Here is a 27,703-nt window from a genome sequence, read left to right as displayed (position 1 = left end):
GCTTTGATTGGCGAGGAGCTATCTTCGTACTCTGTAGAGTCTGAGGAGTCGTCAAATTAAGATGGAGGTTGACGCCGTGCGCGAAGAATTACTAGTAGAAAACCTTATACACCGGTTATACTTAGCACGGCCGTTAAAAATACATTGCGAGCGACATAGATAATAAGGTACTATGTAGTAACTATCAGAAGATGGAGGTAAGATACGTGCGCCCCTTGGGAGCCCTCCGATACGTGTAACTTTAAAATTCCTGCGCCCGCTGCCTCTTACGTTAAGTTACCGCCTTCAACCTGGCAATGTTCCGTTCTCACTCCTGCGCGTCTACGTGCTCTTCAACCTTCAGCACCATTCCAGGCGAGGCGTAGTCCATTCTGCGCCAAACCAACTTGATGTTAGAGACGTGAAAGTCATTATTCTCCTATATGAACAAGGTGGCTCCGTCGACGGCGTGATATCCAGGCGGATTGGTAAAATCTGTCCTCCTAGCGGTAGTATTACCGGATCATTGGGAAACGTAGTTCCCTAGGACTAGGAGTAGCAGACTTTCTATGTTCTGCATCTTCTTATACAAGACCGGTCTTCTCTCTGCAGAACATTACAACGATCCTCATCAAGCAGTGCTTGGTCCTTGTGGAGATCCGTTCAAGTTGCAGTCAGCGACAGCTGGATCCATAGCGCATGGTTCGACGAAGAGGATCTTTAACCTCAGCAGGAAAGACAACCTTTCACGATCTCTTCTCCTTCTGCTAGGCGTATGTTGGAAGGACCGCAAGGGCTCGCGATGCCGTCTGATGAGTGTAAAGTACCTACAGACAAAAGGAGTCGCCTTGTCATTTTGTCAGATTTGTCATCTCGTCAAGCATCTCCTGGCGTGTCGATCGGATGATCCGGCTGTGCCCTGACAGACAGAAAGCAGGCATTTCGCATTTATTACTCATCTCCTGCAACGGGCGATTCTTCTCTGCAGTAAGCCATTCATTGGCATTGATCAGGAGCCAACAGCGACCTTGAAGCACCGCTTTCGAGGGACGAGCCTGAAAGTCGGGTGGCAAGGGAAGGATCGAATGGAGCCGCCGCTCCGGCGCTAATAGAACTACACCTATAAGGTATTCTGGATGGTCTTGTTTACCTACTCACGTGCCGTCCGCATACATATCACCCGCCTTCGCCGCGCGCCCATGTTAGTCAGAATAGCTGACTAAAGTGCGAACTCCAAGTCCAACGACTCTCGAAGGTGAGTGCCGTGCTACACCTGTGAGCAGTTACAGCGCTTCTGCAGACGCCGCCATGACGCGCATCGCCGGACTGGAGGACGCATGGCGCGATGGATTGCTGACCGCGAATAGACTCAGGCACGACTATCGCGGCCGCCAGCGACGATACCATACACTCGTGGAAAGAGAAGGGCTGTGAGGAAACCAGGCACGCACGCCGTCTGTCATAAGAGCTTAGAGCAGGGCGCGGACGAAAGAGCGTCCCTCAGTATACCGCGCAAGCAGCGCAAGGAAGCAAGCCATTATGCAGCGGTCTCAGGTAAGCGTGTTGTTTTGGGCCTAGCATAGCTCTGCGTAAAGTGCTCGGAATGCTGACTGAGGGCTCTCTGACAGGAGATGAATACGGACATGAGTACGTCGTCTTGATCCTAGCCTCGTCCCCTCACACATACACCATGCTGACTACTGCTTAGGCCTGCGAGAGCAGCTTCTCGCCGAGGCTGGCAATAGCAGTGCTCCTTCACCATATCCAGCAGCTCCTGCGCCCGCGCAGGGCCCGAGCAATCCATATCCGCAGTCCGACCACAGTCCCAGTCCTCACGAGCATCAGATCGACCCCAACGTCTCCAGTGGGCAGCTACAGTACTCTATGAGCGGAGATGCGCAGATGGAAAGCGCGGACGGGAAACGCAAGCGCGAGTTGTCAACAAGCAAGAGAGCGGCGCAGAACAGAGCAGCACAGGTACGAATTATCATTTGGCGCACTCGTGTCGCGCACACCATCCGGCAGGCGTGCCCGTGATCAAGGTGCAGATGCAGATGGCGAGCTGCGGTTTGCAAGGCCAATTGGTCCTCTATGGTCACAATCTTGACCTGAGACGCACGCCTGTCGAACATGCTTGTCACATTCAACATATGCTAATGGATCTCCTAGCGGGCCTTCCGACAACGTAAGGAGGGTTATATTAAAAAACTCGAAGAGCAAGTCAAGGATTTCCAGGCCATGGAGCACAACTACAAGGCCCTGCAGAACGAGAACTACTCCTTGCGCGAATACATCCTCAGTCTGCAGTCCAAGCTCCTTGAGAATCAAGCTGAATTTCCTCCTGCGCCAACACATGCAAACGTATCGAGCGCGCCTTCACAGCAATATCGAGGAGAATCATCGTACGAACAGCAGCCACGAGAGGAACAGCAAGCTCCGCCCCCTGCACCTGTAGTCGCGCACGAGGACCAGGACTATCAGCGACACGATGGGATCAGTCAGCTGCACCAGGCGGCCATTGCACAGGAAGCGCGAGCTTCTCCGTATGGACTGGCAAGCGAGTATCCCAGTAGACAGCCGGATGCTAAGAATTGATGAGATGTTGCGCGCGCGATAATGCTGTTGAATTCGGATGCCAGGTGGCGGGGTTTGGGCGCATTATAGGAAGAAGACTGCTAGAGACAGCACAGCTATTGCCATGCGCTCAACATCAACCTACCGAAGCTTGTTAGTTCTCAATTCATGTTAAAAGAGGTCACGAAGACCTTGCGAAGGACAACGACATACTTCACAGCTGAACCTTGGTCTCCTTCTAGACTTGACAGCGGAAAATGTCTACTTGTGATGAGGTGTTGCTAATAGTGTTATATAGCAAGCCGATCGCAGCTGTGCCCTCACTTTGCCGCCTGAAACCGAGCTGTCCAGTGCGTCGATTATGATATCCCAAGTCTGGAGCGCTACAGTGATACCGGCACCTCGCTTGGTATTCTGGGCATCGAAGCGTAAATTCCTCCAGCCCAATAGGTGTGACATGTGCGCGTTTCTGGAAGCTGCCGATCTCGATGTGGCCGCGGGTACCTGTATCTACCCATACAGCAATCTCCAAACTACCCGCCGCAGAGCATGGTAACATGTGGAAGCGTAGAATTTACGTTTGTCCGTTCAACGCATTCTGGGACTCTCACAAAAGCCGACGTCATTGCGCTAAGCTCTAGCGTGATTCCGAAGCTGTAAGTGAAATTGACCCTTTGGACCGGAACTCGGCCCGCATTGTTTGCTCGGGCACGATCACATTCAACAGCTATATACTATAGACCAAAATTAGATAGGCGAGAAAACATGTGAATAAGGCTTATAAAACTGTTGTATGCCTGGGGGCCTGTGCCGTAACGGGAAGCCTGATTCGAGAGATAGGTGAATTAAGTTGTGAGCGTACCACAGCTTTACTTCCGAATCATCAACACCACAACATCGCCAGTGTCCAGGAGTCCCCTCTGCTTTTGCCAATATCACCTTTGCCAACACGAACCATTCAGAATCGTTTGCTAACGTACTTTCCCCAGATCATCACGGCGCCCCATGGCCTTGGGATTGAGCCTGTGGGCGGGCGCCCAAAGCGCATACTCTGGCGTGAAAGCGGCTTACTTAAACGCTAAGAACGGACCAGAGTTCAACCTCGAGTCGTACAATGAGGCGCGTAAAGACCCTTGCTACCTTGAACCAGATTGCTTCGAGGAAGATTGGACTGCTATCGAAAAGCCGAAGAAGAAAGGTCGAATTAAGGTCAGACTCAGCTTACTACTCTCCTCACTACTTCACACTCACTGATATCTTCTCTTACAGTCCTCATTGCGATTATCACTAGCAGAAGGCGGTGGAGAAGCAGAAGACGACGCTGACGCTAACGATGACGAAGAGGAGGAGGAGGAGGAGGAGGAGGAGGATACCACCTTGAAATTCGAGCCATACATGATCCAAAACACGCGTAACTTCGAGCAGCTTCGTTTAAAAGCCACACGCACCGCCGTCCGCACCGCGAGCGAAGCCGCAGATGTCTCACTCATCTACGTGAAATGGGCTCTAAAATTCGCCGCGCTCGAAGCCGCACACGACATTGGCTTCCTAGCGAATTGCCAAACCGCTACAGACGCGGTGAATGCTGTCAAAGCACGCTTTCCCGTTCTCGAAGATATCCAACGAGCATATCATCTCGGCGCAAACAATTCTTCTTCCTCTTCGCAGCAGTGGTCGCCAGAGGAGAGGTTATCGGCAATGAGAGCGTTTCACTCGGAAGCTGGACTCAGACTTTCGAATGATGGGAGAGTGGCAGGTCAGTGGGATGATGGCTCCATTGTTTCTGCCATGACTGCGCAGCCACTCTACGATCCCGAGACTGGTGCGGAGGTTGAGTTGGTTTTCGAGCGTGTGATTCCCAGGGGTGATGCTACGGCGTTCAAGATACAGCATCAGGCACCGAAGCAGACGAAGGGACTCGTTGACTCTGAAAACCAGCAATTGATGGCATTTTCCGACGATGATGACAATGGTCCATTCCTGCCAGAGGGGGCATCACAACATCGCCACGGCTACATCAATCCCAGATCCCATCAAGTCACAGAAAAATTCAAAATCGACGACGACGACGACGACGACGACGCCAATGTTGTAACTGACGAGATGACATTCCCTCAAAAAGCACCACCCCATCATCATCATAACCTCTCAACTCCCTCCTCTCCATTCCATCCAAGCCGCACCAACAGCAACCCGAACAGTACTCATCTCCCTGCCACCTTCAACTTCCTCTCGCCCTATCGCCAAGACCATGATGATGAAGAAGAAGAAGAAGAAGAAGAAGAAGAAGAAGACGATTCCTTCCATTCCCAGTCTCAGACTCCATACGAGTACCATCATCATCATCATCATCATAATCCATGATCCACGATCAGAAGTACGAAATTCTTTTCCTCTGAGAAGTTTCAGAAAATTCAAGCGACAAATGCTGCACACTCTTCAAGGGAGGACGTTGTGGCCAGGGCGAGATTGAAGGGGGGTAAAGGGGGAGGGAAAATCATAAAAATCGACAAATTGACCCGGGGGAGCGGAGTTGAGATGGGAAGAGCGCTTGCTTGCTTATTTGCCTTACCTCTGAGAGAGATGAACGGACAGATAGATGGACAGACAGAGACAGACAGACAGACAGAGACAGGCTGCGAGCATGCGCTTACAATAATGAGAAAGGATACGGGATTCGAAAAGAAAAAGTGGCAGTCGAATCGTCTAGTTATCATCACAACTACGACTGTTGCCTTGCAATGTTGACTCCCTTTCCCCTCATAATCTACTTATACTCCTCTCTGAGAACCCATTTCGCTCTCATCCTTCCACCCTTCTCCATGACAGCAATCTTCTTCAACATTTCGGAAAACTCGGCCGTCCTTTTCGGACTGTTATTACAATACCGATTGAAATGGTCCACCAACATTTGCGAGTAGACTGCTCCACCATGCGATGAAATGTAGTCCCGAATGAGTGTCATGAAATCGAGACCTTGAGGTAGATTCCGATCGTCATTCGCAGCACGCCGCCCACCTCGCGTAGCAGTACCTATATTACCATCGCGTGAGGATGTCGTCGCCATAGTGGTGTTGGAAGCGTTGGCCTGTCGATGTTGGAGATTGGCGAGGACGGAGGACGAAGAAGGTCCGCCGCGACCTCGAGATGACATGCCACCTCGCATGCTACCGCCGCCGCGTCTGGGAGGAGGTGAGTCAGGTCGACCAGCAGTGCCTACTTGTCCAGTCCACGTTGGTATGCCGGCAGGAAGACTTCTCGCAATTTCAGCAGCGCGTTTGAGTTCTCGTGCGGCTTCGTCTGCGATCTTCTTGGCTTCTTTTCTGATCATTTCAGGATCAGCACGGGGAGCTCTGCGGCCGCTGACAATAGCTTCGTGGTCTTGCGCGCCTTGAACTCCGGCGCGGGCGAAGATGCCGGAGAGAACACGATCAGAGGAAGATTGGTCCGCTCCTTCGGACTTGTTGTTCTTGTTGTGTTCGTCCTTGTCGCCTCGGAAATCCTCCTGTCGAGAGACACCTGCAAAATCGTTGATGGCGACGCGCTCCGTCTCCTTCTGCTTCTCGTCTTCATCTGGCGGAGTGGGCAGGCTGTTACCGCGCTTCAGCTTGACTTCTGTGCCTTTGAAGATGGTGCCGGTCTCTGTTTGGCCATCTACGGATTCGCCAAGGGTGAAGAGATCGTGCAAATCCTTGAGCTGGAAGTTTTGACGCTGCTTGGGATCACGCAAAATCTTGTTGGTAAGGAAGAGTTTAAAAAGCTGGCGATGGTAGATCTTCTCCTCAATCGTGCCTGCAGTCATGAGACGATAAATTTCGACTTCTCGCTTTTGGCCAAGTCTCCAGGCCCTTTCACGAGCTTGTACGTCTGTAGATGGATTCCAGTCGGGATCATAGATGATGATGCGATTCGCACCCGTCAGATTCACACCGAGCCCGCCGACCTTGGTCGTGAGGAGAAAGACGTGCAGATCAGGATCGTGATTGAACTCATTCACCAAGTCCTGCCGATGCTTAATATCAGTAGTGCCATCCATGCGTCGATAGTTTATGCCAGACATGCTTCCAATGAAGCGTTCGAGGATGTCCAGCATGATGCGGTGTTGCGCGAAGAGCAGTGTTTTGTGCCCCTTGTCCTTCCATATCTTCAGCAGTTCTTTCACCACTTGCATCTTGCCCGACTTGGTCCCGATCCCATATTCGTACCCTGCTTTTTTCGATAAAGTCTTGTGCTCGACAAGATCGGGGTGGTTGCAGATCTTGCGCAAGATGTCGATGCCATACAGCGCCTGGCGCTTCCCATTCATGATCGACTTCATGTCTTCTGAGTCCAAGAACCACTGGTATGCATCGCGCTGTAACTTTGTCAATTTGCAGAACAGAACGCGCTCAATCTTCTTCGGCAGATCGGTGGCAACATCCGCTTTGAATCTCTGCAGAAGATACGGCGATATTGCGTCTTTCAACGTCTCCGCACATTTCATGGCTGTCTCCACCTGTAAATTTGAAGCATTGGCATATCCTCCTTGCTTGATTGGTATAGCAAACTGGTTCTTGAAGTTGACCAGTGTTCCCAGACGCATGGGAAATACGAAGTCGAATAGCGTCCAGAGCTCTTCAAGGTTATTCTGCATCGGCGTGCCCGAAAGAATGACTCGATTATGTGTCATAATCTCTTTGCAGAAGATGGTGATTTCTGCGTTCGGGTTGCGGATCTTGTGACCTTCGTCAAGGACACAGTACTCCCAATTCACCGGCAGTAACTGATCCGCGTAGTTCACGAGTCCGGCATATGTTGTCACAAGCACATGCCCATCTTGGACCACTCGATCAATTACATTCCTGACCGATGGGTTCGGCCGGCCTCTCGACTTCTTGCGCCGATCGTCGTCCAGGTCGTCCTCGAAGCGTGCTTCTCGCTTGACATCAAGCATGCCGCTCCCCGAAGAATGCAGGATGGTGACACGGAGCGGGGGCCACCAACGGTGAAACTCATCCACCCATTGCTTGAGCAAGGTCGCCGGGCAGAGCACGATGATGGGTTTCGTGATCTTGCCCGAGTAATGCAGCCCGGCTAGGAAGGAGATAACTTGGCAAGTCTTCCCTAGTCCCATTTCATCTCCCACAATGCCACCAACCTGTTGCGAGTACAGCTCCCACAACCATTGTACTCCGGTTTTTTGGTAGTCGAAGAGCGAGGGGTACACGTCGCCGGGCACGCGAAAGCCGCCGTCAAACTCAGCATCAGGCCGAGTCGGATGAGGCATCTCCCACTCAGGTCGGGTCTCTTCGATCTCGTCCAGTGGCGATGTCACCTCGCCCTCCGCCTTCACAACATCGGCATCGACGGTGGTATCATTCTCTTCCGAGCCATCGCCAGTCGGTTTCTTGTGCCGTCGTCTCGCAGCACTCCTTCGCTGAGTCCAGCTCTGCAACCGTGCTTGATACACTTCCTCATTACCGTCGTCCACTCCTGCAAAGTCTTCTTGCCCATCCACGACGCGGACCGCCTTCCGCTTGCCCTTTCCTTTCCGCTTGACTCCGGGAGTGTCAAGAGGAAAGTCGCCCTCGGCTGCCTCATCCTGCGGCTCTTCTTCATCTGCCGATTGGCCTACTGCTGCCAGTCCGTCCTCGTTCACGTCTGGCACGAACGCGTCAGAGTCATCTGCTGTCGACGCCACATCTGGAGATGGGCCTCGCATCTGCCTCCTTGATTGTAACCGTCTCCTCTTCGCAGGCCGCTCCCTTGCATCTTCCTCATCCTGTAGTCTACGAGCCAATGCAGCATCGTCTTCAGTGTCCTCGGCTGTGCTCGCCGCTGCACTATTGTCATCCTGCTCGAATCCAGGAGCTAGCAGATTTCGATGAGACTTGGGCCCAGACTGTGATTGTTCCAGAATCTCGGCTTCCGCCTCCTCCTCTTCTTCCTCAATCTGACCCTCCTCTTCGGCATTCAGCAGAACTTCACCCAGGCTGGACGAGGTTCGCAGCAGTCTTTGGCCCAGCTTAGAGAAGGGCGTGATCTTTCCAGTTCGGATGAGGAATTCGCGTTGACTCTCACCGGGCATGCGCTTGTTATTGGTATCCTCGAGCAAGGTCTCCCCATCCTGTTCCTCATTCAGCTGTTCGCGTATACGATTCTGGATCTGTGCAAGGTCATTATCCAGGTTGGCGATTAGTGCTTTATAGTGCTCAATCTCTGCTCTATACTTGTTTTTCGTAGCAGAACCTGCTGGTTTAGCAAGATTCTTTTCAGCTAATTTTAACGCTACTTGCATGCGAGTCTTCTCCTTCTGGGTCTTGTCTAGCCGTTTCTGCTCCCTCTCCAATGTCTGCTCGGCGAGAGCCTGGTCGGCTTGTTGGCCAATATCCCTTTCCAGGTCTGCTTGATCGCGCACACCGGCGCCGAGCGCAGCTAGACGAGCAGCCTCGTCATCCTCGAGGTCTGGTTCTCCCTTGTTCGTATCATTACCGGCATCGATGTCCTCGGGCTGGGAGACGATGTCGGTCGCTTGCATCTCACTCGTGTCGCCATCCGATAGCGGGTCGATGACGGTGCGCGGTTGACTGGGAGAAGACATAGTCTTGATGGGATTGGATATAAGCAGGTGGTGCAGTTCATGCGACGGAGAGTAGGAAAGCAAAGAGATTGTCAGAAGCGGTACTCATGGTGGCAGGCGTAGTATGTAGGATCCAATGGCGATGTGCCGCCGGTCTTTCTGAAGTGAAAGCAGTTTGGGAGGGTACATGTAGGTCGGTAGGTCGTGATGCAGATAGCAGCAAGGATGTCGAGTGAAGTGAAAGTGCTTCTCTGAACAAAGAGACGCGAGGCATGCGCGACTGATGTCATCGTCAGCGGCGCGCACATCCTAGAACAGGGCAGGTACAGGTACTCAGGTATAGCACTCGTGTTTGGTAGATGTAGGCATCAACTCGTGCTCAACAACTCGCCTCCAGTCTGATTCTCGCCACTTCGACCATCTGCGTGTTGAAGAGCACAGTTGTCTTGCAGCAGCCCAGAGAGAGCAGCCATGGCCAGCCTTCCCGCTCGACAGCCCTCATCGCGGAGAGCGTCTTCGCAGCGCTCGGAAGAGCCACTAGAACCCTCCCAAGCACCCGAGTCGCCTCTCCACTCCCACCCCCACTCCAACTCCCCATCGCCCTCCCATCGCTCGCCCTCACAACAGTCGCGCGAATCTCGCTCCCCGGCCCGCTCGCGATCGGAGGATTCGGACACCATCTTCGTACACAGCGCAGAGCACACGGCCGACGCGGAAGGCCAGGCCGAGGAACCGCGGGACATGGCCTCGCCTCAGTCCAGGAACGAAGAGGATCGCAAAAAATGCTGGATATGCATTTCAGATGAGACCGAAGACACGCCAGACACTGCGCCATGGCGAGATCCATGTCCATGCGCCTTGGTTGCGCACGAAGACTGCCTCCTCGACTGGATAGCAGACGTGGAAGCGCCCAGGAATAGGGCAGGTAGAGGCATAGGCCCGCCCAAGATCGAATGCCCTCAGTGCAAGGCGGACATACGGCTATCCCGGCCAAGAGACTACCTTGTTGATGCAGTCAACACCTTGCAAAGACTAGGCGATACTGCTGTGATACCCGTCAGCGTCTTCGCCCTCGCCGGTGCTATGCAACATTTGAGTGCGGTGTTTGGGACCCACGCCATATACGCCGTGTTCGGCGCTGAAGACAGCTATAGAATCCTGCAGCCTTTGTTCGACATGACCGAGAGGGTGCCTCTAGAGGTGTCCGCTAGAGATCCAGGACAGGTGATGGAGCTGATGTCCAACTTTGTGTTGGAACGAGCGCGCAATTGGAGACTCCTCTTCGGCCTTCCACTGATCGCACCAGTGCTAATTCTGTCGCGGACGTCACTTGCAGATAGCGTGCTACCAGTCCTACCGATGGTCTTCTGTGCTTCACAAGCACAATTTTCTGGCGTCTCTCCAGACTTTGCGACGTGGCCTCCTTCTGCAGGCTTTGCGTTTGCGTCCCTACCATATGTCCGATCACTCTACAAAGCTTGCTACAAGACGGTCTGGGCAAAAAAGGAAGAACAGTGGCGCGAAGCGATAAAGCCACGAGTGAGTCAGCAAAATGAGGAAGATGCTGCCGCTAATAACGGGCAGAATCCGGCAGAAGTAGCTCTTGAAGGGGAAAACATCTTCGAGATACGGATAGATCACAATGTTTGGGACGAGGGTGATTGGGACGAAGAAGAAGAGCGACTGGTCCAGCAAGCGGCCGACAGACAGCCTGCTGCCGTGCCACATGATATGATAGCAGGAGGTCAAGACCAGGGAGGAATCGGTGGCCATGCACAGGCAGAGCGACCACTACGAAACCTACCACCAGAGGGAGGCTTTCCACGAGCAGACGAGGCCGCCGCCGCCGCACCCGCACCCGTGATACGAGATGGCCGAATACTGAATGGGGCTGAGCAGGAGCAGCAAGACGCACCAGCACCAGCACCAGCACCAGACCAACCGAACAACGGCAATGGTCGTCGCCTCTCGCTCTCGGTCAATCATGCGCTACAAAGCGTGGTCGGCGCCTTGTTCTTCCCCACCATCGCCGGTCTCGCGGGAGAAGCCCTCAAGCTCGTCTTACCACACACATGGGTGGCCGAACCACCTCCCTCGTTACTCTTTTGGAATCGAAGACCTAAGGGCTTTCTGCAAAATAAGTGGGCTCGAAGTCTGGTGGGAGGTTGTCTCGTTGTAGTCTGCAAGGACGCGCTGTTGCTCTACGTGAAGTGGAGAATGGCGCAGATGCACAAGAGCAGACGGGTGCTTGATTTTGACAGGAGCAAGGGAAGGGGACCCCTCCGATCTTCTTCTCCTTCTTCTGGATGAGGTGATTCGTTGCTAGCTATGCGAACTTTTACAGATGGAAAACAGCGAGGTGTTGGGGGCGTTCCAATCATTGCTTTTCATTGGGAGACTGGTCACCATGAGGATGACCAAAGCCCGTCAGTAGGTAAGGTAGCTCTCTCACTATGCTACATGGTCAGGCATGCGTATACATATGGCTAGTACCTCACGACCGGCTCGACAAGTCCACGGGGTAATCCGTAGTCTCAATATTTTCCGGAAACTCCAGCCCATTCTGCTTCCTCACCTCATCCATCGTCTTCATAATCACCAAACTCTCCTCCAGCCCCTCATACCGACCTTCCTTTCTCCCATCTCGCAACGCATACGCACACTCATCCGCCTCATAAAACATGCCATGTCCCACTCCCTCAGCCTCCCAACCACTCCTATCGCCAAACCCATTCGACCACCCCGAACCTTTTCCCGGACCCGGCATATCAAACGTCTTCTCCTCCACCGTCCCATCACTCAGCAACAACCTCGTCTTCGTAGGCCGATACGCCGGATGAAAGACTTGAATTTCCCCTTTTTCTCCTTGCACTCGAATGGCAGGTCCCGCCGTCCCTTTCCCATCAGGATCCGCAGAAATCGGCATTCCCGTCGTAGCAATTCCGTGCGCAGAAGTCCCATCTGCACGAGGGAAAGTCAAAATCATAGACGTCAATTCATCGGCGCCGGTTTTGTATTTTCGTGATGTGGAAACTACACTGGGAGCTGGCTGGGGAGCGGGTTGTGTGTGGTAGAGAGTTTGAAACACCCAAGTGAGAGCGTAGATTCCTAAATCGAGGAGTGCGCCGCCCGCGAGCGCGAGGTTTACCATGCGGTGGTTGTCGGGGAAGGTGGTTGCTGGTGGGGCGCCGATGCTGAGGTCTGCGAAGGCGCGGTGTACGGGGCCGAGTTTGCCTGAGGTGATGGTTTCGCGGACGTAGATGGAGAGGGGGAAGTAGCGGGTCCAAACCTGCAGTGGTGGTGGGATCATGAATTAGTCAAAATTCGTTTCTTAAGGTACCAGGTTATATAGGTATCCATCATATCGGAATTTCGATGAAGAAATGGGACGGCTACCCAGGTAGGTATGGATAGAACTTACCGCCTCCATAAGAAAAAGATTCTTCTCCTTAGCAATCTTAATCAAAATCTCCAACTGCTTCGCATTCGTCGTAAAAGCCTTTTCACATAGAACATTCTTTCCCGCTTCCAACGCAAGCCTCGAATTCTGATAATGATGACTATGCGGCGTCGCCACATACACAATATCCACATTCGGATCCTGCACCAACTCTTCATAGGATCCATATGCTTTTGCCGACTCGGGCGCTCGCACTTCTTTCAAAAAGGCTTGAGCCCGATCGGCAGAGGACGAGGAGGCGGCGGCGACGACGACATGTTCAATGTCGTTGACTCCTCTGGTTTCGGGGTTTGGCCAGAGATCTCGTGCAAAGGATTCGGCTATGCCTCCTGTTGCGAGGATTCCCCATTTGAGCTGGAATTTTTTCGACATTGCGGGGTGCGTGCGGTAGGAAGGAGAATGAATAATCGGTTAGGTAAGGTAGTGTTCGGTTTGGGCGAGAGTGAGTTCTACTGAGTTGTGGTGTCAATGGACAACAAATCAATCAATGGATGTATCTGAGATCACAAACGAGGTGGGTTTTTTTCAGATGAGGAGAAAGGTGAGGAGTTCGAGTTGAGAAGAGAATCGTTAAAAGCTTCAGTCATGGAATTATTATGACCCAACAACGGCGGGCGGCCAACGATGGAGGTAGAGCTGTTTGCCTATCTCGTCGCTTATTAATATCGAAAAACATGATGAAATGTCGTCGGAGCATGTACTAGTAGGAGGTATTACAAGGTGACTACCAAGACCGCTAACATAAAGGATGGGGTCTAGCGTTCCTTCCTTGTACCCCACACACACATGGAAAGAATCGACACGACAATTTGACGTATCGAAAATCTGAAACTTGCAACAGATTCGCTAAGACACAATACCACTCACGATATCTGTCAGCGAAAAACTCTACACCAAAAGGGATAGACAACTGGAAGAAGAAAACAACTGCCCAGTCTGGAATCATGGTCGAATAATCATACAGGTACAGTACACGTACATACCGCCACTCTTGGAGGGAGGTGATGTCAAGCGGGGTTATTAAGCCCGGAGAGCTTCCGTGAAGTGGGGGGCGGCCAGTCGCCCGTGGGGTTTTCGTACCAAACTGCCAAGCTGCCAAAGGCCCCTTCGACAATTGCCGGAATTCTGCCTTGCCTTCTGGAAAGTCTCCCACAACATCTGGAGAGTGGCTAGGAGGTACATGTAGTCTCATAGAAGGCAGTACATGTATCAATCACAGGAAAAGGGAGCTGAGCTCGAGGACGAAGTCGATATCCACTGCTGTGGAAGCAAATACAGTGAAAGAGTAGGAGGTACCTATGAACATTGGCCTTGATTGCAGCCTGGAGAAGCTGGGATTGTGGTTGATATTAGACGCAAACGAGGAGTTCGCTCTCTAGGCAACAAAAGGAAATCTAATGCAGCCCGCTAAACCTGTCTGTACCCGCACGCCCAAAAACCTGGTATCGTGTTGTTGTATGTCCTGGAACCTGTAGACTGAACTCCGCTGGCGCCTGTCGCTATGATGAATAATTCGTAAAGATCGTGGTCAAAATATACACTCATGCAGGCTATGCAATAAAGTGATTCATATGTCCTGGAACTCGCAGTCGACACTTTTCGCAATCCGCTCGAAATCCCATGCTAAAGCCGCCCCTCTTGTTGCTGGTCGCGGCAGGCGTTGTCCTTACAGGGGAGTTGCCACTGCTGAGAGCGCCACTTCGTTGGCGCTGCTTTCTGACAATAATATGGTTAGAACCCCACTCCATTGGCTCCGAGTCAATGGCAGAGTCGAGTTCTGCATTAGGTCCAGTATGGGTGAGATTGGGCCTCGCTGGGTGTATGGAAATGCGAGGCACGGTGGCATCGTTCTCAGCCATGTCTACGTCGCTAACACTGAGCATACTAAGCTGCGATCCGGCTGCCTCGGCTGCCGAAGGTGGAGTTGGTACTTCGTCTTCGTCGATGGGGGAGGGCACTTCGAGAAGGTCCGAGCTGGCCGAGAATTCTTGCTGGTGGCGTCGCCGGACGTGTTGCTTAAATCCAGTTCGTACGCGATCTGGGCTCGCGCCTGGCCGCATCGGTACCATCGGTGTTGGTACGCGATTCACCTGCAGTCTTTGGCCCAAGACAGCGGAAGTTGCAGCACGAGCTCGGGGCAAGGGCTCCTCTTCTGGCGATTGAGAGAAAGTGCCGTCGTCCATATCCATGTCCATGTCGTCGTCCATGTAGATATCTGGAGGGCTGCCCGGTTCAGACTTGACGGACGAGGTGTCTGCATCGCTATCATAGCCTGCAGGATCTCTCGCTCTCGTGGGCGTGCTGAGGACGGAGTCGTTGAACCATTTTCCGCTGTCGGCAGAGGCCTCCGTGGTGGCGCGGGCCCTCTATTGTCCACAGTCAGAGAGAAAGAAGGTCACTCGAGCCACTCGAGGGTGCGATATTTCTCAGATTTTCTCACCTTGCCAAAAGGCACGTCATCCGCTCTGAACTGGTCACTTTCGCTGTCTGCACGCGAGCGCTTCTTCCTCGAGAGCTCGATCATGGCTAATGACGGGAGTGACGAGCCGACAGAAGGCTAAGCTGCGGAGGGCATGATGATTGTTGTTGTGAGGAAAGGTGGCATGTCCGCAAGATGGAGCAGAATGGGAGAATGAATAGCGCCGGGCCCGGCAACGGACGTAACTACACAGGAACAGTGCTCGGGTGAAGGACGAGGCACTTGCCACCACGACGACGACAACAACAACAGAAGAGTTAAAAGTTGAGCGAGAGAAAGATCTCAGGGACACTAAGGTACCAAAACTACCTCGTAGGAGGCAACACTAACACTTTCCAGTTGCTCCCTCTCCCCTCCCGTCCGGCTGTGTGGTTGTGGTTGATCAAGTGGGGGGCGCTTTGGCTTTTGCAGGCATTTCGGCGGACTGGCTCCCGAGCCTGCGGTCCCGTTCTCCGTCCACCGTGAGTTGACACCGTCCATGCTTCTGTCAAGCTCTATCTTCTTTTCTTCTTCTTCTTCTTTTCCTTCTCGGAGGTACCTGTACTTCATCTCCATGTCTTGGATCTGCACCGGATAGAACAGACTTCACTCACACCGACATGAATATTCACTATCCACCACCCACCATCCACCACCATCTACCCTGTACCCACTACGGTATATACTCTGCACAGTATGATGAACCCTGATCATTCATGTCGTCAACTGCCCGGATGTCGCTACGGCCCTCTTTGCTGTTGCCATATCAACTGTCTTCGAATCAGTTGTCCTAGTTCCAACTTCCAGGCATACCTTAACCCGTTACTGCCAACGTCTTTCTGGACCAGGGATACATGTCTCCCCGTGACAGACTGACAGTATACATCTACCTTATCCATACCTACCTACTTACTACTACCTACTTTACTACTGCTAACTACTACGGACATGCTGCTCTATCTCTTATTGTGTATCTGCCACGCGGCCTACGAGCCAACAGCACTTCCATGCTGTACTAGCACAGACTACCGCGAGTCTTATGGTAAAGCTTCGAACTGTTGGTGCTGACGTTCTGTGCGTTTCAGTCGATGAGCTCCGGCTCCCCAGCTCTACACCCAAGTTGCAAACTCTGACTGCGTGTCGCGGCTTCATTCCTGCACGACCAACATTGAAGCCTCCATATCCTGGTCAATCCTCGCGGACGTCATCTCCCACGCGTCTCAGCACACCTGATCAATGGAGATATACATAGGTCGCCCATTTATCCTCTTGCTTTCTGCCCACGTACTCTTGTTCAAGTGATCTGGCCTACTAATCAGTAGTACTACTTCGTGACACGAGCTGCCATTTTCCCGCGCCTAGAGCATCATGGTACCAGAGAACAAAGACTGTCTGGACATCGCGATCATCGGGGCCGGTATTGCTGGGTTGGCAGCAGCGTTATGTCTCTGTCGTGCGGGCCATCAAGTTACTCTCTATGAGCGCTCCGAATTCAAGAATGAAGTTGGCGCTGCCATCAACATGCCTCCACAGGCTATACGATTGCTGCGGCAATGGTATGTCGCTCGCCCCGATTCTACCACAAGGGCTCATCAGTATGTGGACGAGGCATGCGGTACTCCTCTAAGGGGAACTCGCAGACTAGACGCGGAGACTTTGCAAGTTCTACTAAGCTCCAGCTACGACACTGACGAGGAAACTTATGGTGCCTCATTCTCCACCTATCATCGTGCAGACCTGCACTCTGCCTTGCGCGTACGCGCCGAGAGTGCTGGTGCAAAGGTTGTTCTCGGGAAAATGGCAGTCAAGCTCAACTGTGAGGCTGGCGAGTTTGTGGTCGTAGACTCTCACAGCAGGACGGGAAAGGAAGTCGTCAAAAAGGATCTTATCGTGCTAGCAGATGGAGTCCACAGCATGTTTGGCGCGCATGTCACGGGCACGCAGATACCTCTGCATGAAACAGGACGATCAGCATTTCGCAGCTTAATCCCCATGGATAAACTCCTCTCCGATCCTGAAGCAAGCAAGCTGTTTCAACAAGGCGGACATCTCGATCTGACGGGATGCACACATCCCAAAACTGGAGTCTTTCTCGTCACATATCCCTGCCGCAGTGGCGAGGTCATGAATATTGCCATCTTCACCCGTATGCAGCCCGAGAGCCGTCGATTGAGCGACTGGGACTCTCCAGCCACAATCGAACAAGCCTTGAATGGGCTTGAAGGCTTTCACCCTTCCTTCAAAGCAATGATCCGGTGCGCAGATGACATGCGAGTATATACAGTCTTACACCGCGATCCTCTACCCAACTACGTCAAAGGGCGAGTGGTGTTGATTGGAGACGCCGCACACCCTATGCTCCCCACGCTCGCAGCCGGAGGTTCCACTTCGCTTGAAGATGCTGCCGCCCTGGAAGTCCTTCTCCACGGTCTGAAGCCAGATGAGCCAGCCAAACTCGCAGATCGATTACGCCTATGGGAGGCCCTGAGACTGCCACGAGATGTCACCACGCAAGTTCTCAGCAAGACAATGGTACAGCCAAAACCTGCAACTGCGTTCGCGAGCGAGGTCAGACACGTCTATTCTGGATATTTGCCCGATGTCGCTCTTGCGGGCAATATCAAACCCACGAGGGACTTTATGTCTTATTATGATGCGTACGAGGAGTCGAGAAAGGCGCTGGAGTGGGCTGAACGAGATGGAGGATTTGCAGAGGAAAATCTGATGGCAGTCATGCAAGAGAGAGGCGTGATCAGGCATTTCGGTGGTCCCTCCTCTGACTCTCCTACCACGGCCACCGCATAGGGATGATGGAACTGTGTCGTTTTTGCTATCTTCACTTTCATAACTGCTTCATGAGCGTCGGTTATTTTCCAGTCCACAATGTGTGTGTCTTTGAAAAAGTATGTACCTAACTTCATAATCCTAATTCGTAGCGGAATGGCCACATGCAAGTTGAAAAGTGTGGTAGGCATCTGGTGTTCAATGCTTGTAAATGCCCAGTATGGGATTCATAAGGTATGGAAGTGAAAGCTGCAGCCCGATTTCGTAATGATCTCTCGGTATCCCGTCTATGCTATATAAGGAATGGCTGGTATGCGACTCCACTCCATCCCTGCTCCCGGTCCTACGGTATTTCCGCGCCGTCTCCAGACAGCAACATGACATTGACGAAACAGAGAGTGATGCCTCGGCCACGACACTGCTATTACTGCTGAGCTGGAGGCACCAACAATCCACTCCTCCCATCCCATCTAGTCGCTGTTGCAGGATAGGATACGTAGATTGACGGACGACAACCGAGTGCGCTCCGTAAGCAGCACCGCACCGCACCGCACCGCTGATCGACAGCTCCAACGCCTCGACAGTCGCTCTCACACGTCCCGCACCCTCCGACCATACAACCCGACGGAGTAGACATACACCACACCCGAACCAAATTCTCCCTCACTCATCTCGAAGTAACACTGGCCACCACACGCTAGGGCGGTGAAGCCCACCCAGGCGCCGTCGACATGGCCGCCGCCGTCTCCGGCATGTTCAATAGGGGCATGGGCCCGTCCAGCAAGGACAATACCATGCGCGGTCTCGTCTCCTTCATCGCCGACCTACGAAATGCCCGAGCACGCGAACTCGAAGAAAAGCGAATCAACAAGGAATTGGCCAACATCCGCCAGAAGTTCAAAGGCGGCAACCTCTCGGGCTACGACAAGAAGAAGTATGTCTGCAAGTTGCTGTACATTTACATTCTGGGCTGGAATGTCGACTTTGGACACCTCGAGGCTGTCAACCTGATTTCCGCGACCAAGTACTCGGAAAAGCAGATTGGCTATCTGGCTGTGACGCTCTTCCTGTACGAGGGACATGAACTGCTACACTTGGTCGTGAATAGCATTCGAAAAGATCTGGCAGATCATAATGAGCTGAACAATTGCCTGGCGCTGCACGCGATTGCGAACGTGGGCGGGAAAGAGATGGGTGAGGCACTTTGTGTGGAAGTGCATCGGCTGTTAATCTCCCCAGCGAGTAAACCTTTTGTGAAAAAGAAGGCTGCTCTGACACTCTTGAGACTATACCGCAAAGTCCCCACGATCGTTCAACCCGAGTGGGCGGAGAGGATCATTGCGATCATGGACGATCCGGATCTGGGCGTTGCGTTGAGTGTCACGAGTTTGGTCATGACGCTGGCACAGGACGATCCAGAGAGCTACAAGGGAAGCTATGTGAAAGCTGCGCAAAGATTGAGAAAGCTAGTTGTGGAGCAGGACTACGCGGGCGACTATGTCTACTACAAGGTGCCGTGTCCGTGGTTACAAGTCAAGCTGCTGCGACTGCTGCAGTACTTTCCGCCTTCCGAGGACTCGCATGTCAGACAGCTCATGCGAGAATCCCTGCAGGTTGTTCTGGATAATGCCATGGAGAGTCCGAAGAATGTGCAGCAGAATAACGCACAGAATGCAGTACTGTTCGAAGCGATCAATTTGATCATCCATTTGGACACCGAGCGAGACCTGATGGTGCAGATCTCGACCAAGCTGGGAAAGTTCATTGGGAGCAGAGAGACAAATGTCAGGTATCTCGGGCTCGAAGCCATGACACACTTGTCCGTGAGAGCGGAGAACCTGGACCCTATCAAGAAGCACCAGGATATCATCATCGGATCATTACGAGATCGAGACATTACAGTGCGACGGCAGGGGCTCGATCTACTCTACAGCATGTGTGACTCGACGAACTCGCAGAAGATCGTGCACGAACTGCTGAAATACTTGCAGTCTGCGGACTATGCGATACGAGAAGAGATGGTGCTCAAGATCGCCATTCTGACCGAGAAATATGCAACGGATGTCAAATGGTACGTGGACATCTCGATGCGGCTGATTGCAATGGCTGGAGATCATGTGAGTGATGAGGTCTGGCAACGAATCATCCAGATCGTGACGAACAACGACGAACTGCAAGTCTATGCGGCACAGAATATCCTGCAGTACTGCAAAGCCGACCACTGCCACGAGACGCTCGTCAAGATTGGCAGCTACATCCTGGGCGAGTTTGGACATTTGATTGCAGATACAAAGTCATGCAGTCCGATCGAGCAATTCCTCGCACTTCAAGCCAAGTTTGGATCATGTTCGCCTGTCACACGAGCCATGATTCTGTCGGCATTCTTCAAATTTGTCAACCTGTTTCCTGAAATCCGGCCTCAGTTACTCTCTGCTTTCAGGACATATAGTCACTCGTTGGACTCTGAACTGCAACAACGTGCGTGTGAGTACTTGACCATATCGACCATGCCATCAGACGACCTGTTGCGAACGATATGCGATGAGATGCCTGCATTCCCGGAGCGAGCCTCTGCTCTGCTTTCTCGACTGGACAAGAAATCTAGCGCAGCCGGCGATAAACGAACATGGGCCATCACCGGCAAAGATGCCGCTCCTGGCCTTGATAGAAGTGCTACACTGAAGAGGAACTTCTCCAACTCCGCAGTGACCACTCTCAACGGAGCAAATGGCACCACCAACGGCGCGAACGGCGCGTACAAGAATGGCGCGGTGAAGACGCCCATCGATGAGCTCGCTGGGCTGGACTTGACGAGTGGAAGCACTAATCTCGCATCCGCAGCACATCTGTCACCGGGTTGGGAGGAAGGCTATAACAGACTGCTCATGCGCTCCGAAGGCCTCCTCTACGAAGATGCTCAACTACAGGTGGGCTGCAGAACAGAGTACCGTGCCGAAGTGGGCTGCGTGATTCTGTACTTTACCAACAAATCTCCTGCGCCGATGCAGTCATTCACAACCACGATCGACAACCCATCGACAGAGCAACTCAAGACGGAAACGAAAAACCTTCCCGAGACAAAAGTTCACACCGGCGAACAAACGAGCCAAATGATCATTTTCACAGCCCATGGTGTATTCACCGAGTCTCCTACCATACGAGTATCATACATGGCGGGATCTTTACAAGCAGTCACATTGAAACTGCCTGTGGCGCTGCACAAATACATGGACGCTGCTGTGTTATCTTCCGATGACTTCTTCAAGAGATGGAAACAAATCGGTGGCGCACCGAGAGAAAGTCAGAAGATTTTCAAAGCCTATGATATTTCTACGGATTCGACGAAACGATCACTGACGGGACTGAAATGGGGTGTTCTCGATGGAGTCGATCCCAACACCAAGAACTTTGTCGGAGCAACAGTTCTGCATACTGCTGGCGGTAAATTTGGGTGTTTGTTAAGATTGGAACCCAACCATGAGAACAAGGTACGTCGTCTCGAACCAACCCACCACTCCTCCCTTCACGCTTTTCTTTCCCGTCGACATTGAGACTCCGCGCTAATAACATGACCTTTGTTTTTTTCCTTTCTCGCAGATGTATCGCCTCACAATCCGAGCTACAGACGAAGCTGTTCCCCCGGTTTTGATGAAGATGATGGAAGAGAGACTCAGGGAGCCCTTTCCCATGTAATTTTGTCGCAAATCATCACAAAACTTCTTCATTCGCCCTTCATGGGCCAAACGGACGCGGAACGTCCACTTTGCAGTAGGTAGGTATGTAGGTAGATAGGTAGTAGTAGTAGTAGTACGCTAATATTTCCAAAGTCTCAAAAAGAGTCTACCAGAAATCAGAAGAAGATTGACTGCACAATTGTACGATAAATTAAAAAAAATCCAATACCACATAGTGACTTTGTCTTGCACTAGAAGAAGACACCTGCAGACATTCATTCATTCATACATCATGTCCTAGAACAAACAAGGTACCTACCTACGAGTAAGGCTAGAGGAGAACGAGACCAATTTTCGAGCAGAAAGAATTTCTTCACTTTCCTTTTTCAAAAGGAAAGAGCCCCCTCCCCGTCCCCCTTCGTTTTTCGATTGTCCTTTTAGCTTCTAAGTTTCGTAAGTTGTTAGGAAAGAGTAAGGTAGATAGATCAGGTAGTTACCTACCTTACCTACCTGAAATTTACATGTGACGACTTGCGTCTATGTATGTACTTGTGTGTATGGATCTCGGGGTTATCTCGGGGGTTTGAAGCGGCTGGGATGGTTGACGACGACGACGACGAGGGGCGGAAACAGCAAGCAAAGCAGGCCAGGCCGCCAGGGCTGTTTTCTTTTACGTGCCTTGTTGAAATACTATTTTGCTTTCTGTCCACACGCATACGCACACACGCACACACACGCACACTATGCTAAAGGTAGGCGCACTAAAAAACGACTCAACTCTTGTGGTATCATTGTGCAGTCGCTAAATCAAAAACAAAGATGCCAACTTCGTTTCTCCTCCTTACGCTTCGATTCTTCCTCTTCTTCTTCTCCCATGGACATCTTGCTCGGAACAGTGTAGCGCCCGAAAGTCCATTCCTCCCCCGCCCCATTCGCCTCTTTCCTCACTTGTCCAGTCCCAAAGCAGAAAAAAAAAACGCCGGTCGACTTTCCGTTGTTCTCGTCATATCATATTTGTACATGAAAAAAAGGCTAGCCACTGGCATGATGGGCACTCCACCCGACGGCAAGAGTCCCGCCCGTCTTTCTCAGAATGATGTACACTTGGAATGCAAAAAGAAAAAAAAAGGTGTGGCCGTGTATCTATTGTTGCTGGTGTTGCTGATCTCGGAATAAAGTTGATTCGTGGGCATCATCAAAACATACCGCCATCCATGGGAGAGGCGACGGCACGATCCGGCCTTCTGGTCAGTTCAGGAGAAGCGGCAGCGGAACGTGAGCCGCTATACTGTGGCATGACTGAAGACTGTTCAAATGCCGGCATTCGCATGACGTTGCCAGGAAGGACTTGAGCCTCGCGTTTGGGCGATGTTTGTGTCAAGAGATTGGGATCAGATCGAGTGGTTACCGGAACTGTTGTCTCTTGCGATTCCTTGGATCCAAGACCAAACATCTTGCGTGTGCCGCGACGGCGGGGATTGATTGGAGGAATGGGCGGCGCATCTTCTCTGCCATTCTGCAGAGACGCTCCTGGCGGCAAGTCCACGGTATCGACGTTAGAAGTCGATGAGATGAGCGTCGGCTCTGAGATGTCGTACTTTGTGATTGTTCGCTTGCGCAAGCCTGTGCCGCGGGCGGGAAATGGCACTCCAGCAGAGAATGCTGACGGGCTAATGGCTGGACTGGATCCGGAAAGAGGCGGCGTCGGGTTCTCGGAATATGCGTTCGCGACTGGCACGGGACGACCTGGGGTATAGATGTTAGGTGTAAGACTCGATGGCGTTGCTGCTGGAGTAGGACCACTACTGCCTAGCTGAGTGTCGACAGGCTGCAGCGTGCGGCCAGTCCTATGCTCAAAGTAGGTTTGCATGCCTGTGCGACAGCCATCGCTGGATCTATCGGAACCGGGTAAACCAGGCGAAACGTCTGGCGTGAACTCGTGAGCGGTGGAACTCGAGCCACGGCCCTCAACCATGGCCTTCTCGAGATCATCACGGAACGGCCCAGTACGACTGCGCGAGCTACCAGTGGCGGCCGAATTCGAGCGACTGCGGTTCCGGCCATTCATCTGAGCAACCGATCGACTAGATGCAAGTTGACGCTCGCGAGGGACGTCGCTGTTGTCGCTCTCCTGGAAGCCGTCTGGAGGCCCAGTTTTGAAAGCAGGGTGCTGTGACCTAGGTGGCATAGGCAATCTCGCGGTGGAGGAGTCGGCACGAGGTCGTGTCGTGTCGGGACTGCGCTCATTTCGTGCCCTGGTAGAAGGATGATCGCGCATATGTGCGAGCGACTCTCTACTAGTCTTCGCTCGCAACGCGCCGAATGCTCGTAGACCGTTGCTACCTGATGTCGCGATTGACAATGGTGGCGGCACTGGGCTGTTAGATCTGGAACCATTGTTCACGTCGACAACGCTTCGAAGATTCTCCTTGACGGCTTCCCTCCGAGCAGCCAGCTCTCTCGAGAACGCATCGCGCCCTTCCTGTGTCGCTATACTGGCGTCCCTCGTGTGTTGCCCGCGCAGCTCTTGTTGCCACGATGGCGCATCATCGTCTGCAACTGAAAGCTCAGAGTTGTCGCGATTTCGGTTCTGGCGAGGATTGGATCCCGTATCCTGGGAACCTAGAACATTCGATTGATTCATTGCGTCTGTCGAGCTCGTATCGCTCTGGTCGAAATGAGCGCGGTCCATCAAACTGCGGGTCTCGTCAAGATCCCAAGGGTTAGAAGCTGTGTAATGTGAATCGCGCAATGACGCCGCTGGATCGAGCGAAGCCGCAGCTGCTTCCAGCGACTCTGACTTGCTACAATTCCACGGCATGTTGGGCAAATTCGAAGGGGCAGTTTCGGTCGTTTTGGGCTCATCCGCCGGATAAATGGACGACTCGTTGCTCTTCTGGCGCAGATGGTGCATCATTCCGTTGATGCCACCGACCGCCTCTGCTCCAGGCAGCGTAGGCGAATCCAGCGCCTTTGGAATCTGCTCACCTCCTCTCGATGCGGTATCCGTCTGTGATGGTGGCGCAGTTGCATTTCTCGGGGACCTCGGGCCCTCCTCTTCTTCTTCACACTCTTCAGTCAGGCTCGCAGGAGACTTACGTTGTCTCATTGCCGGATGCTCAGATACAGAAGGGAGTATAGTAGGCTGCCACTTGCTCTGGTAGCCACCATAGCCATATTCTGGCTGATTGAAAGACTGAGCGATCTGCGACTCTTCTTCCTCATCTTCATCATCACTTGCGCTGATGTTGCCGAAGAAAGTGCGATGCGTGTCTGGCAGAGGAGATTTGCTCGCAGGGGGAGGCGAGACCTTTGTCGGGAACTTGCTCACCGCCTTCTGGAAGACGTCGTATGCATGACTACCCTCATGCTTACGAGATGCAGCTTCAGCTCCTGCTCGAGCTGACGAGTTGTGAGAGCCTCGGGACTGGTTGTCTTGTGCCTCGTTGTACGCATTGATGCGTTGCTGTAGCGCAGATTGAGACTGCGCTTTGCTCTTTAAAGCAGCATTGGAAGCAGATCGTTGGAGCTGTTTTTGGCGTTCGAGGTATTGTTGCTCGTCAAAGGCGAACGCCGGTTTGTTGAACGCACCCATTGCAGTTGCTTTGCCACGATCAGCGGGCTCCAGTGCCTGTGCCAATACACTGGCTTCGTCCTGGTAACCGTCCACTGGCGACTGCGGTCCACTTGGAAGTGGACTAGACGTTGCTGAGTTGGCGCGCCTGATCGATCCAAGTGTAGACAGTGGATTGGGGGACATCAACTGCGGCGACTGAGACCTGAAGGCAAAACTGGGCGATTGCGATCGCTCTTGCAGATTGCCAGCACTCTTAGTGCTGTGCAAGAACGGCGGCACGTTTTTGCCGCTCATCGCACGTTGGCGTTGGATCGAGTTCAGCCGACTCAGTGCTGTACTCTGCTGTTCCTGGAGATGCTGGTCCAGTCCTTGCTCATACAGCCTCTTCGGTTTAGTATTCACTCTGTCCGGCATGGGTGTCATAGCGGGCGCGAGGGTCATGACGCCCGTCGGTGCATGCGCCGGCGACGGTGCTGCACTCGCTAGAGTCTGCGAAGCGACCGAAGTCGCAGCAGTTGATGACCGTGCAATTGAACGCGCATCCGAGGATGTGGTCGATCGCTTTCTGTCATATGAAGACAAAGAAGGCGAGTGACAGAGATCCTTGGCCGAATCGTTTGGCAGGGAATGCTGCCCATCATCATCATCCTGCAAGTCCAGCTCGGCCTTGTCCAACCCGAATTCGAACATTTGACTGTCATCTGAGCTCCGCGGAAGCTCACTTGCATCATGTTCTCTTTCTCTTTGCCGGTATCTCTGGAAAGCTGACATGCCGACATCATCATCGTACATGACCTTTCCGAGGCTTTTAGTAGAGTTTGCTCCACTACCTGCGATCTTGTAGATCTTCTGGCGACCACCAAACAAAATGTTGCCCTCTCCAGGTCGGGACCTCTGCATAATGCTGCCGCCCTGGGCATCGACTTCACTGCTATAGCCATCCTCAGATACGGTAGAATCTGCGCGGCTGCTGCTTGCCTGAGCGAATGGAGGCCGGATGGATCCATGGACTGATGAGACCTCCGCAATATCAGAAAGTCCAGTGGGATGGCAGCCGAAGTCTCCCAGGCGCGAACGCCTCCTAGGGTGTAATACGCTATCGTCGCTGGCCTTTCCTAGAAGTGAGTTGGGGTCGTCTTGCTCGCGTAGCATACTGAACCGTGTCGACAGACTCGGCATCAGTAAGCTTGTTCGAAAATCGTCAGTCGACGGTAGCGCAATGGACACGTCGAGTTCTGGGCGAGGTGCTGGCTCGGGCTTCTTGTTCTTCTTCCACCTGCTGGCTCCGGACTTCTTCGGCGCGGGGGATGGAAGGGGCGGCTGCGAGAGCGCTCTGAGCGCGTCGTCGTTTGAGACCGGGCCATCGATGGCCTTTTTCTTCAAAAGTTTGTTCATTGTGGTGCTGAAGAAGTCAGCAGAGCTCCTTGAGTTGTACGTCTGCGTCCACCACGCCGCACCGTCCATGGAGGGCAGCCAGCAATGTGCGAAGGTTTTACTTACAAAACGAGTGTGGTTGAGTTTTGGTGGAGGTGTATGAGCGTGTACCCACCGCCAATGCTGGTACGACCTCACTCACGCACACGACGAGTCACCAACCTGCTTGCGTGCGGCGAGTCTGTATCGCAGTATAGGCCGACTGCGGGCTGCTCAACGTCCTTCAACAGCAGCAGCAGGCAGAGAAAGCTGTGCGCCGGCTGGTCCTCCGATGCGTGATGTCGCTAGCTTCCAAATTCTCCAACTGAGCATTGCCAATGGGGGTGGTGCAAAGGCGCGAGAGTTCCGACGCTGGCAGTGTTGTACTCGACAGCGCAGGCGCTGGTTGGAGTAGGGGAGGCGGCGGTGGAGCGCACGCTGCAGGTACCCGTGCTCTCGTGCTCTGGTGCTGCAGTCCGGAGAGTGAGTGGAATGCTGCCTCTCCAAACAAGCAGGGTTTCGAGGATGCGTGTGGTGTCGGGGACGGGAATCGTGCAGCCGGCGTGTGTGGTCGGCGCTGGGCGGAGTGTTGGAGCGGAGTCGTTGGTGCGTGTGTGTGAGTGTGTGTTTCCAGGCGGCAGCGCGTGCGTGCGTGCGTGTGTGAGTGAGTGTGTGAGTGTGTTTGAATGAATGCGTGGTTGAAGAGGTTGGATGTGTGCTCCCCAAGGACGCGCAAAGAAAGCAGGAAGATCTTGGGGCAGAGTGAGACCGGCAAAAGTGCTCCGATGGTACCTGATTTTAATCTCCACGCGACCTTCTTGCCGTGTAGGACACCAGTCGTGCAGTGCCCGTCGCGATTAATATGTCGATGAAGCCGAGATGAAGTTGCGCGATGGGCGAGAAAGATGGAGGCGGTGGTAGTAGTGGTGGTGGTGGTGGTGAAGCCGTACGTGAACCGAATTCGACAGCGCTGGCATCCGATGTCTCCTCCTGCTACCTCTTCCCAGTTGCGCGCAGGTTTCATACAAACTGTGATACAGACGGGAGTAGTGCGGGTGTGCGGGTGGAGCCCGAGTCGACTAGTGGGCAAAAACTAAAAAACATGCGAGACCAGGGGAGGGGCCATGCAAGGAACGCGCCTGCCACCCGTCACCCGAGCGAATCAAGCTTTTCCTCGACGCCCCCATCTTCTCACCTTCTTCCACTCTGCTGGGGCGGAACGCCG

General features: G+C 53.0%; 9 protein-coding genes across 9 annotated transcripts; 5 read left to right on the top strand and 4 right to left on the bottom strand.

The window, feature by feature from the left end:
• Positions 1-1,080: 1,080 nt before the first annotated feature.
• SEPMUDRAFT_150066 (uncharacterized protein) lies at positions 1,081-3,083 on the top strand. The gene is made up of 5 exons (XM_016905946.1): positions 1,081-1,234; positions 1,347-1,533; positions 1,608-1,626; positions 1,688-1,956; positions 2,149-3,083. The coding sequence occupies exons 2-5, from the start codon at positions 1,519-1,521 to the stop codon at positions 2,572-2,574; spliced, it is 729 nt and encodes a 242-aa protein (XP_016759159.1). The 5' UTR covers positions 1,081-1,234; positions 1,347-1,518; the 3' UTR covers positions 2,575-3,083.
• Positions 3,084-3,558: 475 nt separating this feature from the next.
• On the top strand, positions 3,559-4,917 carry SEPMUDRAFT_118347 (uncharacterized protein; the record flags this gene model as incomplete). Its single annotated transcript, XM_016901424.1, has 2 exons — positions 3,559-3,762; positions 3,823-4,917. 2 exons carry the CDS (start codon positions 3,559-3,561, stop codon positions 4,915-4,917), a joined length of 1,299 nt encoding a protein of 432 aa, XP_016759158.1.
• Positions 4,918-5,249: 332 nt separating this feature from the next.
• On the bottom strand, positions 5,250-9,286 carry SEPMUDRAFT_150065 (SNF2_N-domain-containing protein). Its single transcript, XM_016905945.1, has one exon. The coding sequence runs from the start codon at positions 9,131-9,133 to the stop codon at positions 5,321-5,323; it is 3,813 nt and encodes a 1,270-aa protein (XP_016759157.1). The 5' UTR covers positions 9,134-9,286; the 3' UTR covers positions 5,250-5,320.
• A 297-nt stretch (positions 9,287-9,583) lies between these two features.
• SEPMUDRAFT_47984 (uncharacterized protein) lies at positions 9,584-11,422 on the top strand (the record flags this gene model as incomplete). Its single annotated transcript, XM_016909049.1, has 2 exons — positions 9,584-10,856; positions 10,941-11,422. 2 exons carry the CDS (start codon positions 9,584-9,586, stop codon positions 11,420-11,422), a joined length of 1,755 nt encoding a protein of 584 aa, XP_016759156.1.
• On the bottom strand, positions 9,617-13,097 carry SEPMUDRAFT_68253 (dimeric dihydrodiol dehydrogenase). The gene is made up of 2 exons (XM_016909815.1): positions 12,534-13,097; positions 9,617-12,401 (listed from the first exon to the last, which is right to left on the bottom strand). The coding sequence occupies exons 1-2, from the start codon at positions 12,942-12,944 to the stop codon at positions 11,607-11,609; spliced, it is 1,206 nt and encodes a 401-aa protein (XP_016759155.1). The 5' UTR covers positions 12,945-13,097; the 3' UTR covers positions 9,617-11,606.
• A 784-nt stretch (positions 13,098-13,881) lies between these two features.
• Positions 13,882-15,170, bottom strand: SEPMUDRAFT_150064 (uncharacterized protein). The gene is made up of 2 exons (XM_016905944.1): positions 15,013-15,170; positions 13,882-14,938 (listed from the first exon to the last, which is right to left on the bottom strand). Exons 1-2 carry the CDS (start codon positions 15,094-15,096, stop codon positions 14,123-14,125), a joined length of 900 nt encoding a protein of 299 aa, XP_016759154.1. The 5' UTR covers positions 15,097-15,170; the 3' UTR covers positions 13,882-14,122.
• A 1,381-nt stretch (positions 15,171-16,551) lies between these two features.
• SEPMUDRAFT_142532 (FAD/NAD(P)-binding domain-containing protein) lies at positions 16,552-17,835 on the top strand (the record flags this gene model as incomplete). Its single annotated transcript, XM_016903004.1, has 2 exons — positions 16,552-17,607; positions 17,695-17,835. 2 exons carry the CDS (start codon positions 16,552-16,554, stop codon positions 17,833-17,835), a joined length of 1,197 nt encoding a protein of 398 aa, XP_016759153.1.
• A 428-nt stretch (positions 17,836-18,263) lies between these two features.
• On the top strand, positions 18,264-21,751 carry SEPMUDRAFT_150062 (Adaptor protein complex AP-2 alpha subunit). Its single transcript, XM_016905943.1, has 3 exons — positions 18,264-21,302; positions 21,412-21,586; positions 21,642-21,751. The coding sequence occupies exons 1-2, from the start codon at positions 18,546-18,548 to the stop codon at positions 21,505-21,507; spliced, it is 2,853 nt and encodes a 950-aa protein (XP_016759152.1). The 5' UTR covers positions 18,264-18,545; the 3' UTR covers positions 21,508-21,586; positions 21,642-21,751.
• A 434-nt stretch (positions 21,752-22,185) lies between these two features.
• SEPMUDRAFT_150061 (uncharacterized protein) lies at positions 22,186-27,216 on the bottom strand. Its single transcript, XM_016905942.1, has 2 exons — positions 26,566-27,216; positions 22,186-26,467 (listed from the first exon to the last, which is right to left on the bottom strand). The coding sequence occupies exon 2, from the start codon at positions 26,458-26,460 to the stop codon at positions 22,684-22,686; it is 3,777 nt and encodes a 1,258-aa protein (XP_016759151.1). The 5' UTR covers positions 26,461-26,467; positions 26,566-27,216; the 3' UTR covers positions 22,186-22,683.
• Positions 27,217-27,703: the final 487 nt, after the last annotated feature.

Source organism: Sphaerulina musiva (assembly GCF_000320565.1).
Source record: "Sphaerulina musiva SO2202 unplaced genomic scaffold SEPMUscaffold_7, whole genome shotgun sequence".
Lineage (NCBI taxonomy): Eukaryota > Fungi > Ascomycota > Dothideomycetes > Mycosphaerellales > Mycosphaerellaceae > Sphaerulina > Sphaerulina musiva.
The sequence above is the reverse complement of the archived record's forward strand: the minus strand, read 5'-3'. Positions and strand labels throughout refer to the sequence as shown.

What these genes read in the sequence shown, in the direction of transcription:
- SEPMUDRAFT_150066 (XM_016905946.1), top strand. An exon ending in CGCAGAACAGAGCAGCACAG is followed by an intron (nt 1,957 to 2,148) that starts GTACGAATTATC and finishes TGGATCTCCTAG; the next exon opens with CGGGCCTTCCGACAACGTAA.
- SEPMUDRAFT_150065 (XM_016905945.1), bottom strand. Translation starts at nt 9,133, where the DNA reads ATGTCTTCTCCCAGTCAACCGCGCACCGTCATCGACCCGCTATCGGAT.
- SEPMUDRAFT_68253 (XM_016909815.1), bottom strand. Translation starts at nt 12,944, where the DNA reads ATGTCGAAAAAATTCCAGCTCAAATGGGGAATCCTCGCAACAGGAGGC. An exon ending in ATCTTTTTCTTATGGAGGCG is followed by an intron (nt 12,402 to 12,533) that starts GTAAGTTCTATC and finishes CCACCACTGCAG; the next exon opens with GTTTGGACCCGCTACTTCCC.
- SEPMUDRAFT_150064 (XM_016905944.1), bottom strand. Translation starts at nt 15,096, where the DNA reads ATGATCGAGCTCTCGAGGAAGAAGCGCTCGCGTGCAGACAGCGAAAGT. An exon ending in ATGACGTGCCTTTTGGCAAG is followed by an intron (nt 14,939 to 15,012) that starts GTGAGAAAATCT and finishes TGTGGACAATAG; the next exon opens with AGGGCCCGCGCCACCACGGA.
- SEPMUDRAFT_150062 (XM_016905943.1), top strand. Translation starts at nt 18,546, where the DNA reads ATGGCCGCCGCCGTCTCCGGCATGTTCAATAGGGGCATGGGCCCGTCC. An exon ending in AACCCAACCATGAGAACAAG is followed by an intron (nt 21,303 to 21,411) that starts GTACGTCGTCTC and finishes CCTTTCTCGCAG; the next exon opens with ATGTATCGCCTCACAATCCG.
- SEPMUDRAFT_150061 (XM_016905942.1), bottom strand. Translation starts at nt 26,460, where the DNA reads ATGAACAAACTTTTGAAGAAAAAGGCCATCGATGGCCCGGTCTCAAAC.